Below are 17,107 nucleotides of genomic sequence, written 5' to 3' on the forward strand. Positions count from 1 at the left end.
CAAAAAAAGACCAAAAAAAAGACCAAAAAAAAAGACCAAAAAAAAAAGACAAGATGAATTTAAACAGAAAATGCCACACTTGTTACGCTACATCATTCGAGGTTGCTTGTTTAACTTCCAAGACTCCTTAAATCTTAAAAACCTTCTGGCTACGCTATACACTGCCACCTAACTTGAAAAGCACTTAACAGAGCTTGTGCTTGGCCGGGAGTAGGTTTTGTTTATTTTGTTGGGTTTTTAACCTTTATACATGCATATTTTAGCTCTGGTATATTTCTCCTCTACTCAAAGCCTAAACAGCTTTTCCCTCCCCATGAAACAAAAAGTGTTCTGAAGCACCACTTTCATAACCTGAACAATTACCTTTTTTTTAATAGGTATTTAGTCCTATGTCCTGTACACGCCTATGCAGAAGGCAAGAAGCCAACATGTTTATTAACAGGAGTATATCTACCTATCTACTTTAATTTCTCCATGTACCTATTCTTTGCAAAGGAATAAGGATTTATCCTTACAGTCTTATAGGCCTAAGTTTTAAAATACAATCTTAAGTTACAATAGCACAAGTCAAAACAGTCCTTACAGCTTTCTGACATTTAACTTAATTTATTCTTTTTCCATAATAAATTCATGCAATTGTAACAAGTCCTGAAGAAACCATGATTATGCTATACTCCTAGGTCATACTTGCTGTCATGCCCAGCACCAGTTAAGGGAACAGAGAAGAGCAGCATCACAATAGATGCCATAATGTCACTACTGCGGGCTTTTGGAAACAGCTGGTCAAATTGCTTAACTTTCCCTCCAATATATATCAGGGTTAATGGACTGCTAAGAGTTTAAATATGTGTTTCGTAGATTAAAACAATGAAATATAGGCATTAGACACTATCTACAGGTGCAAAACCATTCAGCACTTTTCTTATGGCCTCAATCTACAATACCATGAGAGAAAGGGCAAACACTGACCTGTATTGATCCTTCAGGATGCTGATACCATATATGTCCAGTTTAAGGTCTAATTGTCCCATTTCTTGTTTAAAGCTATTCATGATCTCTTGAATTATTAAATACCACCTACTTGTTATAGAAACTGCTACTTAACTCTTAATTGGCAGATACTGCATGTAATACTGTGTATTGCCAAGTGATTTGAGGATTATATGTTGTGAATTTTCACTGAACTGTTACACATGCTCCTATATTAAATTAGTAAATCTCATTTCCTCAGTTCCTTTTTATTCTGAGGCTTATCCTTGAATGGGTTGCAAAGGATTTCTGAACACCATAATCCAGCAGCTCTAAGACTGAGACATCCTTTTATAGTATCTCCTAAGAAAAACATTTTTGGGAAGTACAATTAAGCGCCATCTTTCATTAATTTCTAGTTATTTTTCTTGTGCTTAGAACAAACAATATGATTGAACTTGAATTTACAGTACCTATAAGTGTTGACATAAATCAGTGTACCACACTGATTTGAATTCCCACTAACAGAAACCCATGGCAGCACCTGATAATTATTCAACTAGGGAAAGAATAGGTGATGCTGATATTGCAACCAGGCAGCAAGTTCAAATGGCCTCACTGTAATATCCTCCACTGGAACACACCAACATTTGCAGAACCTTTTGTCGCTTGAGGACAAGAATCCCACCTAGAGTCATTTTCAAACTTCCAGATCAGGTCTTCAATTCAGCCAATCAAGGAATAAGAATTCTTTGGTACTTGGAAAAATGTGAACATGGCAGAGGAAGAGTTTAGGAAGAGTTTAGGATCAATAAGCAAGGAAAAAGACTATGTGTGCCTTTAGCATCAAAGGTTAGTTAAGTCCTGTCTGGCAGAGACAGGTCATAAAAGCTACCTCCACCATGGCATTGGGTCTTGGCCTCTTCCCTCAAAGTAACCTCTAATTTCTAGCAGGAAAGTGTTATTATCAAAAAGGAAACACAGAAGTGAATTAAAACAGAGCGAAACGCTTCTTAAACGCTGATCTTCCTGGGTCCAGCCTCACAAGTGCTTTCTCTGAAAGAGTACCTCTCAATCAGGATACAAAGAATCCCTTGACAGACCTCACCTGAAGTGACAAAGCCTACCTTTGGGTTATAGAAGTTGAAAAAACTAGCATATTTAACTCTCAAATTTATCAAAGCTACGAATCCGCTAGTATCCTCTAAACTATGTACCTCCAATATGTAAGTCCAAGCTTCTACTGATAAGAAATCTATGAGGATCCTCAAGTTGCCAATTTCTTTCAAATTACTTGTGTGCAAAACCATCAGAATTCTGCTGTTAAATACTACTAAAATCAGCCAAACTCAAGATTTATTGTTAGAAATGAACCATACTAGGCTTGCAATCGACCTACATTATGCACTAAACACCATATAGTTTTATAGCCACTTCAAGGTAGAAGAAAAGACTTTGCCTCCCTCACTATAAGATTAAAACTTTGAAAATTATTAGTAAACAAGTGACCTCTGTATCTTTAACATCAGGTACACCAGTAAGTGATTTCTGAAAGGGTTCCATACATCAGTACTTGGGATCTTTACTCAAAAACTTTATAACATCAAAACTTTAATTTAGTCACTACTGAGTGCCTGTTCAGCATCACTCACACTAGAACATGTGTTCAGTTTTGTTCCAGCCAAACAGAATGAAAAAAGTCATAATTAGAAAAATTTATTTATTATTAACAGATAAAACAAAAAAATCCTTTATATAACCACTTCAGATAAAGACTAGGATACTAGTTATTTTTTCAGGATCTCCAGAGGTGCATCAAAATTTCCCACAGAAATTCTACAACTTTTGTCCTGAACTGCCACAAAAGCATTCGGACTAGAGATCAAGAGATCACAGTAGAGCAGCATAGTCAAAACAGCTAGAGAACATTTCAGCACATTTCTTACAGTGTATTATAAAAAAAAAAAAAAAAAAAAGACTCCTAGAAATCTCTGTAGGTACCACTGCAGTACAGCCCCATATCAAATACACATTGAAGCAGGGATTGTCACAAACATGTATCCATGCCTTTATGCAGTCTAGCCCTCTGATCTCAAAATAATTAAGACACAAGAAACAGCAGGTGAATTTCACTTCACCTGAAGCAGGTACTTGCTAAAGGAAATAGAGTCAGGATTCTAGAAGTTTTTCTCCTGCCTACCATCTACGGAAAGATGAAAGTGTCTTAATGATTTTAGTTTGCTAACTTCTTCTTGCACTCTGTGAAGTTTTTCTCCAACTACAGCTTTGTTCCCAAAACTTGCAAGTGAGTCCTGAAGTACTGGCAAAACTAACTCAAGTAAACATAATAGCATTGCTGAAGAGACCTTTTTAAAAACACCACTTTTAACAGTACATATTGGTAACGATGCTCATACAACAGAACGACCTTCTGATGTGCATAGTAGAGTGTGATACTGGTACAACCTAAAAAAAACTTAATAAGCTACAGGTCTCATCTTTTTCAGATATTCATCCAAGGAAAAGCTTTAATCACAAAAGAAGTAGTTATTTGAAATGTACCACTATAGCACTGTGGATACATTCCAAGATATCTAAATTGACATCAGCCTTCCCTACTAAGGAAGAGAACAGTAAGGTCTTCTGAAATTTCTCCAAATAAGCAGGAAAGAACAGAAATTAAGATTTAGATCCAAGTTTCCATGTAGTTTCATAAAATCTAGTATGTCAAATTAAAAGAGCTAGCACCCACATGAAGACTAATCAGATTGCCTTTAATACCAATGCACCTGTTGAAATGCACTGACAGTTCCAAGCTTTTGAAGCAAATCTGCAAGCACCTCTGATTCAAGCTTACACACTGGTTTCTTGGAATTAATGGCCTGAGTACAGGGGGGAAAAAAAGCAAATCACAAAAGCTAATTTTCAGAAGTATGGCACAAAATCAGGTTGAATTTTTTTCCTCCAGTGTGAAATAGTCAAAATTCACATCTGAAAAATGTCAAACAGAGCAGAAGGGAACTCGGAATGAAAAAAAATTGGGGAGAGGAACAAGCCAAAAGTCCACCAGCTTGTTTAGCAAAGAAAAGCACAAGTTTAGAGTGTTTTTCAAAATGCTCCTTAGTGCTTGCTGCAAGGTAATTCGAAGCAGGTAGAATCTGCTGCTCAGCACAGCACAAGGGAAGTGCCTGGCAGAACATACACTGAAACCAAACTCTTCAATGTCCCAAGAGGAAACATTCCTCCCAACAAAGATGCAAATATAAACACATGTGAATACAAATCAAGTACTCAATCTTCTTGAAGATGGATGTAACATTTACTACAACCTATATATACACAGTACAATCCAGTGTATGATCTGCCAAAACCATACAGCAACTTCCTGTACAGTAGCAGGGAAACAGCAGCGTGGGCCATTTGGTAGAACTGACTGAGCAAAATTCCTGTTACAGATTGCTATTTCCTATTTGTATGGGTTTGTACATTTTTCAATTACACATACACATCAAGTGCATTTCCTGCATTTTCCTCACGTGTTAATATGTGAGCATGAACCTAAAGACTGGTAATACAATTCTTGCATAGTCTGAAAAGCCTTGTACCTTAAATGAGTGCAAACTGCCATAATTTGCAGTTTATTTAAATCCCCATAGAGCTGAAAGAAAGTGAAGCTGAAACTCCTACTTGATTTGGTGAATTAGGCACCTCCAACAGCTCTGTTCTAGCTGGTTAATGCTGCAATGCTGTCTGTCAGCCAACTGTATTCTAAAACGTTCTGACCTACAATTTTGATTAAGGCATAGTAAAAGAACAAATGTTTCATACAACACTTATACCAGGGGAACATGTAATTATAATACTTACTAGATGAGAACCGTCCTTAACTTCTTGTACTTGCTGCACCTGCGGTTCAGCCACAACTTTAGTGTCCTGATCAGAAGTCATGAGCTGTCTGCTTTTTGGCTGCTCAGAGAGAACTTTACTGGTCACCTTTGTAAGCTGCGGAAATAGGAAGACAAAAGATTCTGTAAGTGGTTGTTGAAATTCCCAAGAACCCACAGCCATTCCAGACACGCTACGCTGATTCAGACCGAAGGTCCAAAGAACTTCCACACAATATGGTCAGGATTACGCATCCAGAGAAAATATTACAGCAGAAGATGAGGATACACTCAGCTCCCAGTCACTGGCTGCCTTGGGAATGCAGATGAACACTGGCTACAGCACTGGGCAGGGAAATTCCACTGGGAAACTTTCTCTTGATTCTCACCTTAATTATCGAGACTGGATTTCAAACCGTGACTTCTTCATACCACCTGACAGACTCCACTCACTAAGAAGCATTTAGTCACAAACCAACCTTTGTCTTCTATAACTACTCTGATGGTCACTTTATCTTTGCAACATTTAAGAAGCATGTTACAACAGTTCTGCTCAATTAGTAACACTCAACCAGTTGTTCTGCTCTGTCATCCCAAAATGTTATTTTATTTGATTAGACAAGTAAAAATCTGAGTAAAGTGGAAAGTCTAGTGACTTTGCTTTGAAATTTGATGCTACTGTTTAATGCTGTTATTTTTTAAAAAAGGTATTTAAAAAACAACAAAAGCTAATTTAAAGCATGAAGTCTCAAAGTAATACAGAGATGTAAAAATCAGGCTTTTTTAAATTATTTTTTTTCATTATATGCTTTTTTAGTTTCTTATTCACATGGAAATTCCAGTACTGCATCTCTAACAATGCATGAGAGAAATTTATTGCCTTCATGTTGGTGACACCAAACTCCTCACAAGCTCCTTAAAAAAAAAAAAAAGAAAAAAAATTACAGATTTGCAGCACATGGAAGTTAATAGTATTGTTCCATTCTTTAACAACATAAGTTCCTTTTAGGCTACCTTAACTCCAAAAACCGGTGTTAAAAAGTATTTTTTTCAGTCTATGCTATTATGGCCTTCCATGGAATGTCCTTTATACGATATTTTGAAATGGACAAAAGCAAAAGCCTTCCATAAAACTGACTAAATACATTCAAAAATTTCAAGTAAAATTATGACATTCCCGTATGAACCGATTCAAGCACCTGTATTATGGGATTATGCAAAAGACATTTTGTACATATAGCTGAAGAAACAAATATACTGACATCCCCAAGAGGATGAACCATTCAGCTTAGATGAACAGTTGCTTATCACTTCATGCTATTGATGTAAAGTCAGCATGAAAAATACGTTTCAAAAGAAACACATGTACTGTGTCACTGTTACATTGCCAGAAGTTTCTTTTCCTAACACTCTGACTCTCAGCTTGGAATAGAAACTACTTAAATAAGGAAGAAATGGCACAGAAAAAAAAACCACACAAAAGTGAAATTAAAAAAAATTATGCTATTCCTCACATACAGCGTAACACACACATAAATATACCCACAGTTTACATAGCAGAAAGTCTGGAACTCATTCAAGTTGTTTGTATTTTATAAAATGACTAAAAACCATCCTCAGGAGGAAAGCAGTTTTCCAAAAGCAAGTATTAAATAGTCAAGACTCCATATTGGTCAAAGCCATGCATGGGAAGATGTAGGCACATGAACACTACAGAAGGTGTCTAAACTTCTTAGAGAACACTTCTGTTAATATTCTTCAAAGGAATTGTGTTTAGTATTTCAAAATTATGCATTAATTTTCCTTTCTAAAAAGAGCACAAGACTCCTTAATCATTTTGTGTTTGTTGTATATAACCTCCACTGCTGATCATACTAACCTTGAGCATACACCATTAGTCCAGATTCACAAGCTAAAGTCTACTTCACAGGAAGACAAATGTATTTCAGTAAGCAATGATGTTATCTACTCAGCATTTTGATCCCCAAATCAATGCCAAGGTACTTCTTTGCATCCTTCTGTCACCTGCTTATTTCACATATTCCAATTCCCCTCTAGGATCAGCCTGTCATGCTGCAATATCTTCCATCTGCTGATATATAGTGCTAGCATCAGAACCTTGTTATTCTACGTATAAATGGAAGGAAAACAGCTAAGATCACGTGAGTCTACCAAAAAAGAGTGAAGTTCCACTACACATATGTCCTTTAAAGCATCTGTTGACTGGTCATCAGGCACAAAATACTGAGCTAAATCATTAATTTCAGCTGAGGGTAGACAACTTGTTAGCCAGCTTGATAACACATGACTGCCACGTGCACATTGCAACTTCAGATTTCTTGGGCAAGCCAGCAGCAATTAGAGCAGTGTATCACTCTACTGCTTTTCAGAAGTTCCTTAGATGAGATTATGCAAGATGCTTACCACAGGCCAGGTGTAGATTAAAGTTCTAGGTAACTTTGTTTGCACTACTCAAACTAATAATTATATTATCATTAGATACACAGATTTGTTGTGATACACACGACACTAAACCCACCCACCTTGTAAACAAATTATTTTTAATAATTACAATGTCAAATCTATGTATTTAAGTTCAATTTTGATCATTTAGGATCAAAATGGCTCTCAAAACAAGGGAGATATTATAATTTGTTTGAAGAAGATACAGCCTGCCTTCCAACTCCCGTGATTTTAACAACAATCAGCTATTGCCTTTCTGCAAATGGATAAGCCACATGGAAAGATCCCCCACACAGGAAGAGCTTCCTTTGCAATTTTCTTCACTTAGTACTATCACACTGCTACGAGCCCCCAGGATGCCAACTGCTCTGCTGCAAAATCCCATCAATTGTGATGTACTTCAAAATGACTCCACGTGCAGGGCTGTTCTGGAAAGTTAAAGCGATGAATTTTTCTACTGTAGAGCTGCCACTAACCAGACTCCTAAAGAACAAAACATACATGACTACAGACTCCCATGACTATCATGTTAGAGAATACAGTGTTTGTGGAAAAAGGCAGTGTTATTTCAGAGAGATAAACAATAAAAATCATGGAACATTAAAGGCTCTTCACAGGACATGTTTTAGTATGCTTTTCATATATTGATATATATCTTCATATAAAAGCTTATTTACACAAACCACAATCAATAGCCAGTAGTTCTAGAAACTACAGATAAGGATTGATGGTTTGGAAGAGTTTATCCTCTTTTGATGCTAGTCTAATAGCCAAATTAGTGAGCAAGTTAAATGGGGCATTTCAATGCAGCAATAAAAATTATCATCGACCGAAGAGTTAACTTGCCCATGACTTTAGCAGATACACTGAACTGCTGACTGATAAACCATATCTTTGCATAAATACATGTTGCTGCAATAAGCAGGAGACATTCAAGAGAAAAATGCAAGTTGGCAAACCCGTTAGGGATAGAGATAGCACTACCTAGAGCAGAACACCGAGCTATCAGAATCAGACAGCAATTTTTTCTTTCATAAAATCACAGAATAGTTTTTTAATTGGAAGGGACCTTCTAAAGTTCATCTAGTTCAATTCCTCTGCAATGAGCAGAGACATCTTCAACTAGATTGTTCCTCAGAGCCCCATCCAACCTGAATTTGAATGTTTCCAGGGATGAGGCAACAACCACCTCTCTGGGAAATCCTCAGTGCAAAAACCCTCTTCCTTATATCTAATCTGAATCAACGCTCCTTCAGTTTAAAACCATTACCCCTTGTCCTACCACTACATGCCCTGGTAAAAAGCCCCATTCAAGTACCAGAAGGCCGCAGTGAGCTCTCCCTGGAATCTTCTCTTTCCAAGATGAACAACTCCAATGCTCTCAGCCTTTCCTCATAGGAAAGACGTTCAATCCCTCTAACCATCTTTGTGGCCTCCTCTGGACTCATCTCAAGGTCTATGTCCTTCCTGGGCTAAGGATCCCAGAGCTGGAAGCAGCACTCCAGGTGGGATCTCACCAGAGTGGAGCAGAGGGGCAGAATCCCCTCCCTGGACCTGCTGGCCACACTGTTAGGCATGCAGCCCAAGATACAGCAACTCTCTGTGCTACCAGTGCACACTGCTGAGTCATGTCCAGCCTCTCACCCCTCAGCACCCCCAGTCCTTCTCAGCAGGGTTGCTCTCAATCCCTTCATCCCCCAACCTGTGATGATACTGGAAGTTGCCCCAACCCAGGTGCAGGACCTTGTGCTGGGCTTTGCTGAACTTCATTAAGTTCCCACGGGCCCATTAATGCAAGTTATTAAAACAAGAGAAACCCACAAGAAAAACCTTCAGAGACACACAATCTCTTAAATAAGCTGTTAAACAGTATTTCTACTCTATAGTTAGCAGTTTCACAAAAATATTTGTCTTCAACAAATTATGTCTACACATAGTCTTCAGAATGGACTGCATTTAGAACCAATTTAGAAGCAACCAGTTATAATTTTGCAAATTATATATTTTATACTTTTATACATTTGTAATAATTTCAAGTCTGTAAAGGCATTTAATAAATCATTATGCTTCCTGCTGGTTTGCCATTTGGTCATTGCAGAGTAATGAGTCAAGTTCGGCAACGTGAGAGTAAGTCTACTCTTGACATATCTAGAGACATTCAAATACTTATTTTGACAACTACCTAATCCAAGAAGAACTGCATAGATTTTGAGACTTATCAAAAGCAGTTTGAGCCTGCTTTGTAAGTAAGCAAAACATAGAAGGTTAAAATACATGGTAAAAACATGTTTCTTTAGAAATTGCATAACATTCAATGATGAAGTTCTTGCTGTCCCCAAAACTGTAATACACTGCTCAATCTGCTAGACTGGTAAATGCAACAGGAAGGGGAAGAGCACCTTAATACAGTTGTTTTCTCCTTAGTTTGAGGGCAATGGGGGCAATCGTCCTTCCCTCATACAGAACTGTCCATCCCTGTGGACACCTGGTCAGTAGTGGTTAATCTGAGGAGTTACCAGAACATTCTCAGGTGAGACTGAGACCACCTGGCTGAGCAACACAGGTATTTCAGCCTAGTGGTTACAGTCTGCAACATCCACAACCACCTTCACAAATAAAAAGATGTGGGGTTTGCGTTGTGGGGTTTGTGAGGTTTTTTTGTTGTTGGTTTTTTGTTTGTGTGGGGTTTTGAGGTTTTGGTTTTTTTTTAAAGTTGACACCATTATTCTTTACTAGCAAATATTTTCAAAACTGTCTTGTTATAAGAATTCCATAATTTCAGAAGACACCAGATACAAACCAGCAATGGTTCACAGGATGACTGTACAGGTAAGTGCACACAACCACATGATCACTCTTGTCTGGGTGCCAAGCCAAGCAGAGCTGGGACTGCTCTCATCCAAAAGCCACATGTGTGTGTAAGTGTGGTGCCAGTATCAGGCTAACCTTTACACTGCATTTTAGTGCAGGTTTAGGTATCTTATAGTACTGGCAGAGTTAATGTTCAACTGTCTGAAGGTATTTATACATACACTGCATCCACATGCACCACAACCTTGCAAACAGTTTGGAAAAGACATCTACTTGATTGTTACAGAGCAAACAAAAAAAACTGCTGTCCCTGCCAACCTCCCAAAACCTTCCTGAATTGTAGCCCCTGAGACTCCTGCTTTTATTAGCAGTCATCTCTAATTTTTATAATTCACATCCAAAAGGTGCTTTTATGCAACCTGTTTCGCTGTCTAGAGCTACTAGAGTATGAGTAGCAACATGTGCTCTCTCAATCAAATCAGTCAGATAGATCTGTTATTTAAAAACATGCAAAACCCCAAACAATGCTCTAGGGCTGAGATCTTGCCTGCCAACTTTCAGTCCAGAGTAATCAGCCCTTAAAAAGAGATTTACAAATGCAAGTGCTGACAACTAACTTTCACCCTGCAAACAGCAACATCATAAAACAAAAAAGCTCACTGGAATAAAAGAACTTTTCACTGCTCTTCCAGCAAGCACAAACAAAAATAGATTTGAGTTTGGCTTTGTGCAGAACTCTTCCTAGCAAACATTTTAGAAACTTCAAACACAGATTAAGATAAACTTTTCACAAGGCTAATACAGAAATACACTTCCAGTAACATGAGAAAGCCTAGGATGTTTTCCAAACAGAGGTGAACTGCTTAACTTAAGCCTCATAACAAGCTTCTAGTTGCAGGCCAGAAATCCTCTTTCTGTTGTGAAAGATAACATACTTTCCCACCACCTATCACACACATATGTACCATGAGGATCGTGACACCACAGCAGAAATGATCAGAGCCACCACTGACCTCAGCTCTGAAAAGAGTTGTAGCACCTGTGGAAGACATCACATAGTTTATAGGAGAAATAAGAGATGCCTCTTCAAAAAGTATGCTACACATTTAATACATCAGCTTCTCTTTAAACAAAGGTTACTTTTTCTTTATTAGTTTCACCAGGGTTCTGAATACCCAAAGCATATGTACTATGTCAAGAGTTAATCATATTCTCGGTCCAGGTAAAGCTGCCAACTCAGATATGGGATACTTTATCTATAAGGTTACAGAGCATCATCAAGACAAACTGACAAAACCTAATCCTCAAAGGCTGCAAGTTTCCCTCTTAGTTATGAACAGTGATACAAATTTTCAATTTTCACCAGGTAGCTGTTTCAGAATACTTTCAAAAAAAGATTTTGGCTGTTAATATAAGAGTTGAACGATCATCCTGCTGCACGGGGCACATGTTACCATCCTGTAGATGAATAACCTTACCAAGCTGTATCATGCTCACAGAGAAAGCCTGCGACAGAACTCACGGGTTTCCATCTTTCCTTTCAAAGCAGGAAATCAGTTTCCTTGCAGAGCAGATGAGACAATCTATCTTTCAAAGGATGGCAGTATTGCAAATAAAATATACTGCGAAGCAGTTCCATTACCACAGTGGATAAAACAGCTGCAAATGAGAAATCCAACAACCCCAAAAGCATATCTGCTCATGGCGATCTCTGCAATCATCACTGTCCCTACATCAGTTGTAAACTCTGTACTACACAACAGCAATTAAAAAGCTGACATGACATAAACATTTAGTCACAGCATGTGTCTACAGAAGTCGTGAATGCACTACTATTAGAAATCATCACAAGGTTCTCAATTTGTTTAACTGTTAATTAGCTAAACAGTTGTGGAAGAAGTTGAAAATTCACCTCTGGAGCTTAGTGTTTAGACCTAGACGTTTACACAAGTCTGTCAGATGGAGGTTTCAAAATGTACATGCATCCAGCGTACGTGCCAGCAGAGCGGCTGGAAAGTTAGACTCCAAAAAACCCGAGAAAAGTACCATCTGAGTTGTTTCAGTTTTCCTTCCTGCCAAGAAAATTACTTACTCCCAGGCACCACCAGAACATCGCAACTTCTGAGTTCTCAAAGAGGAACATGGACATAAGCACTGGGGCCAAACCCACAACAGGACACTTGGCAGACCGAAGGCATTTTAAAATCCACAAGGTAACCGAGCGTTAGCAAGAAACAGTGCCACAAGAACCTAAACTTTAATGCTGTATTTCTTCAACATTCTGCAACAGAAAACATGAGCTCAAATCATTTGGAGCTGCTGCATCTACTTCACAAGTTGCTTTAAAAAAAAACCAAACAAAGAACAAAAAACTTCTGTTGTTTTATAAGGTTAATAGTCTCCAAAATTGTTCTGCAATTCTATTAATTATCCCTTAAAATGCAGTCTCTCCTCTAAGAAAGGCTGAGATTTCAAGAGAAATGGCAAACCTTGCTATTTAAAGGGAATGCTACATTTCCTTATTTAAATAGCTCTGAAACATTTCTGTGTGAGGCTTCACAAGCAATTCACAACTTCCATCATTTACTGATGAGCTTTCTAACCCACACAAACCCGTGCAATGAACAGTATGCCAGAACTGATTAGTCTGCAAGTCTAGAAACTCAGATCATTACAGTAATTAGCTGTCCAAAAGATGCCAAGCAATAAGTTACTAAACAAAGGTGATAAAATACCAAAGAAACCTGATAGTGGTAAATGATAAGGACTCTGTACAGGGTATACAAAAAACTCAGTCAAGAGCAAGAAAAAGGGGAAGAGGGTAAAATTACAGCCTTATTCACTCACCTAATCCCAAACAACAGGAAGATAACAGGATGACCCCTACCAACAAACAATTGTGATTATCATTTTTATGTCTAGCCTTTTATGCACTGTATTTTAAATATATATGCTTAAAATGAAAGGAAATCATTTAACTACACTGAAAGGTCTCTCAGAATTTCTGCAGTCCTACTGCACACAGAGAAGTTTTACGTGCAGTTATTATCTGACGTGCACTCAAACATCGCTCCAGAGACGGACCAGATCATATCCTCCTCAGTAATGCAATGCACGAGATGTTTAGTAGTGTAAAACCTAACAAAAATCTTACCATTGAAAAACACTAGGAGTGCCTACCAAGCAGGAATAAACCCCTGGAAAGAAATTTTTGTGCTGGATAAGTGTCATGTGCCTTTAAGACAAGCGTGATTGTGTCATGAGCAGTTTTCAGTTTGCTTATGGCTTGTTCTCAGTTTTCAAGTCTTAAGCAGCACTCTCCTGACTGCAGGCTGAAGCACATAACACTAAGAAACCCACTCATTAATTAACAGGAGTTGCTTCATGTAGCACATCCATCACAAAGCCACAAGCTTGTTTACCTCACTGTAAGTGGACTAACAGCACACACCCTGCAGGTTATAAAGATGCATATTTAATTTCTATTATAACTATTGTGTCAGATAAGATATTTATCAGATGATGTCTTCAAAAAGTACCACACTGTTAATTAAAATAAATCTCTCAATTCTCCCATTTGTACATTTTCTGAGCAACTCCTCAAATGACAGTTAAGTTGTTAGCAGCTCAGCCAAACCATGACCATTCTGAAAGGAAAGGTGGGATTCTACCTTAATATAAAGCATCTGTGATCATAATTCTCCAAAACCCCATTCTCTCTTGCAAAGTCGAATGTAGAATCATACATTCTACATTCATTATCAAGGCCTACAAAAAGCAGAAAACATCTCACATTGAAGGGAAAAGGTCTTTTATCCTTCTCAGGAAAGAGAACAGGAATTTGCTACTCAAGTACATTAGGTAAGTACCTCAAAGTATAATGATTTTCCACTAAAATACGCCACCGCTTGCCCTCTGTTATGTTCGTGAGCATTTGACTCCCACCCTATCTCTCAGCTCTGGTGTCACTTTTCCAGGACAGAAAACAAGACCAGCAAGAACAGAATTTGAATAAATTTGAACAAATTTGAACTCTTTCTACAGCTAAACAGAGAACTACACAGCAGTTGCTTGCACATGTACTTTACTACTGGGACCAGGAGTAGTAGAGGAGAGAGGATCCAAGTTGAACATCTGATGTCATTAATCCTTCTGTCCTGTTCTCTAGGAAACCAGCAGCAGCAGAGCACTGCAAACCCAGTACTGCAGCTCTGAATGGAACTTAACAACTCAAGTTCACACCACTCTGCCACTGCTGCTGCTTTTGGTCTTGCCTACAAAGTATCACATGTAGTTCCTACAACAATACAAAAAAGGGGGGAATGCGAAGACGACAGTAACATACCTGCAGGACTTTCACAAGGGAAACCCCAGCAGACCACCTGTACTGAATTAAAGAGTGAAAGGACAGTTCAATGCAAACCACTGCACTGAAATAATCAGAAAACTAAGCCTAAACACAGGGCAACAATGCTTTAAACCACCTACAGAAGGACAAACCTGGAGCTGGACCCCATGCTGGACCCTATGCTCCGCACTGCATTTCACATCTGTCTCTGCTTCTGAACTGTACAGTACAGAATACATTTGTTAAATGAGGATAACTATAGAGGCAGACTAACTTTTCATACAATCATCCAAAACCAGCCAACCTAAATAATGGCTCAGTACATAAAAACCCCTCAGATACATGCCTAACATGGGTTAAGAGAAACTGTAGAATGGGATGGAAGCTCCCTCCTTCTGCAAGATTTTTTTTTTTTTAATTAATACATTTTCAAAACTGATGAGGTTCTCATCACAGCACAGGCATCATATATCATACCAACCCACTGCTCACATTAATTTCTTGTAACACTCCCATTCACCTCCATTTACGTGTTACACTTGCCTAAGCTACGAGGCTCCAGCCTGTGCTTGTGGTGTCCAGTGTGCTGTGATTCTGGTCTGCAAATACAAGTCACAGCTGAGGTAATGCAAAGAAAAGTGTTGGTATTTTTACTAATATACATAATTTTAACTGCTAAAATTGTTTACCTTCTACACAAATATTAACTCTAGATGCTTTGAGGTGATCCTTGATAGGCTAATTGCATTTCTCTGAAAGTCAAGGCTTCGCAATAACTTCAAAAAACTTTATGCCAACTAATTAGCTGGGACACTATTCCAGGCATTCAAAGTAATACCAATATTTAATATCAAACATTGGTCACTGATGCAGAAATTAATTTTGTCACTTAATGCAAACGTTAAATGCAAAATGATGGAAAGCGTCATAAAAATCTGTTTTTAAATTTTAGCACCATCAAATACAAAACCTCACCTAAATCATCAACTATCATCATCCATGTTGCTTGTTTGCACTAACGTGATGAGTTAAAAACTGCACAACACTTCCATACACATAAAAAGCAGAAGAGCAAGACAATTGATTAGAAACAGTAAATTCAATTGGAAAGAAAATTCAAGCTTGCCCAGGAGTGGACAGGGCAGCAGTAAATACCTGTTAGCACTAATGACTATGGATTTCACAAAATATTGTTCACTTCTATACTAGTACTATTTTTAAACAGGCATTTGCAGAACACTACATGGTAACTTAAAACTCTTGAACTCTGATTTATTTAAAATAGGCCTATATTGTTTTTTCCCATAGCCAACCAAGACACTACATGAAGAGATTAACATGGCTATCAGAAAAAGCCACATGAAAGACTTCTCCAATATTTTTTCCTGTGACCTGTAGTTTTTAATTTTGAAATACACTCTCTTTCCTGCAAGTGAGTTTACTTTGGCACTCTGGTCATCAAGTCTGTCTTATCCTATCATACCCTCTCTGAACTCATGCACATATGAGGAATTACTATACAAAGATAATATCTTGCATAATAATATATTTTCCTTGTTTCCCTTCCTTCCCCACATAACTGGCTTGCTCTCAAACCAAGGGTTTGGGATTTTTTTTTTTTTGGCATTTGCTTTTCTTTAAAGTAGCTATTGAAGGGAAGTCAGAGATTAATCTTCCTATTCCTCTGCTGAAGGAAGCAACGATTAAGCATGCTAAGAGCCCACACAGGTCAGTGAAGTCTACAGAAACTATTGCACTTTCACCAGGAGAGACAGTTTTCATTCTGAGACTGAAACTGATTCCTGATTTGGAGTGAAAACTAGAAAAGATATGAACTTTGCTGGATAATGTACTCACCAGCATCTGAGCATGACAGGCTTGCTCTAAGGGGACCTGCCATTTCATAAATTCTGTTTATTTAATAAAACGACTGCAAGTTCTACAGTATTTTACTAGCTGCTTCAGTTTTTGAAGCTAAGATGCAGCAACTGATGGTCTATTTGAACTTTCCCAACTCTTCAAAGAAACATAAAATCTTCAAATGATATAACACATGACAGAGGAGGTTTAGGACTTGCTTAAAGGGAACAAGTTAAATGTTGTGCATGAAGAGTGTCAGTTTAGCAATGCTGGGAACAACAAACTTCCTTGTTTCAATTACTGAAGGTTCCTCCTCACGATTTACCAACACCAGCTCGAAGTTTTCCGCATACTTCACTGCGCTGCGAACCAGAGAGTGGCTGATGCACTCTCACAATGCTGCCTGTGACTCAAGGCAAAGATAAAGGAAATTAACCCAGTTCTGTTGGGCAGAATCTTATGAATAGCATCTTCTTCAGAAAAATTCTGAAGTTGGCAAAAGAGGATGCAGTATTTCATGATGAAATACAAGATTAAAAACATAGCTAAAGCTATAAGGTTAATATTTAGTGCAGTTGCAAGAGTGAGATTAGAAGTCTGATGTTCTTTAACAGGTCTTAATAAGTCTTATCTTAGAATATTGCTATTGGCTTCCATGTTTCAAGCCTGCAATCAGTGCTGTGCTTAAGCAAGAGGAGGTCAAAAGCCGCACTAGGAACTTCTAGGACACTTCATATTTTAGTACTTTGAATTATTGTTTAAGACACACACA

At 38.0% G+C, this 17,107-nt stretch overlaps 1 protein-coding gene across 3 annotated transcripts in view; it reads right to left on the reverse strand.

Moving 5' to 3' along the window:
• Positions 1-17,107, reverse strand: part of LARP4B (La ribonucleoprotein domain family member 4B) — a 58,720-nt gene that overhangs the window by 34,684 nt on the left and 6,929 nt on the right. For all 3 annotated transcript variants that reach the window (XM_017819390.1, XM_017819391.1, XM_017819392.1), the window contains exon 2: positions 4,837-4,971. In XM_017819390.1, the coding sequence (XP_017674879.1) occupies positions 4,837-4,917 (81 nt within the window). In that variant the 5' untranslated portion in view covers positions 4,918-4,971. The remainder of the gene's footprint in view (positions 1-4,836; positions 4,972-17,107) is intronic.

This window comes from Lepidothrix coronata, unplaced genomic scaffold (genome assembly GCF_001604755.1).
Source record: "Lepidothrix coronata isolate B3197 unplaced genomic scaffold, Lepidothrix_coronata-1.0 Scaffold74, whole genome shotgun sequence".
Lineage (NCBI taxonomy): Eukaryota > Metazoa > Chordata > Aves > Passeriformes > Pipridae > Lepidothrix > Lepidothrix coronata.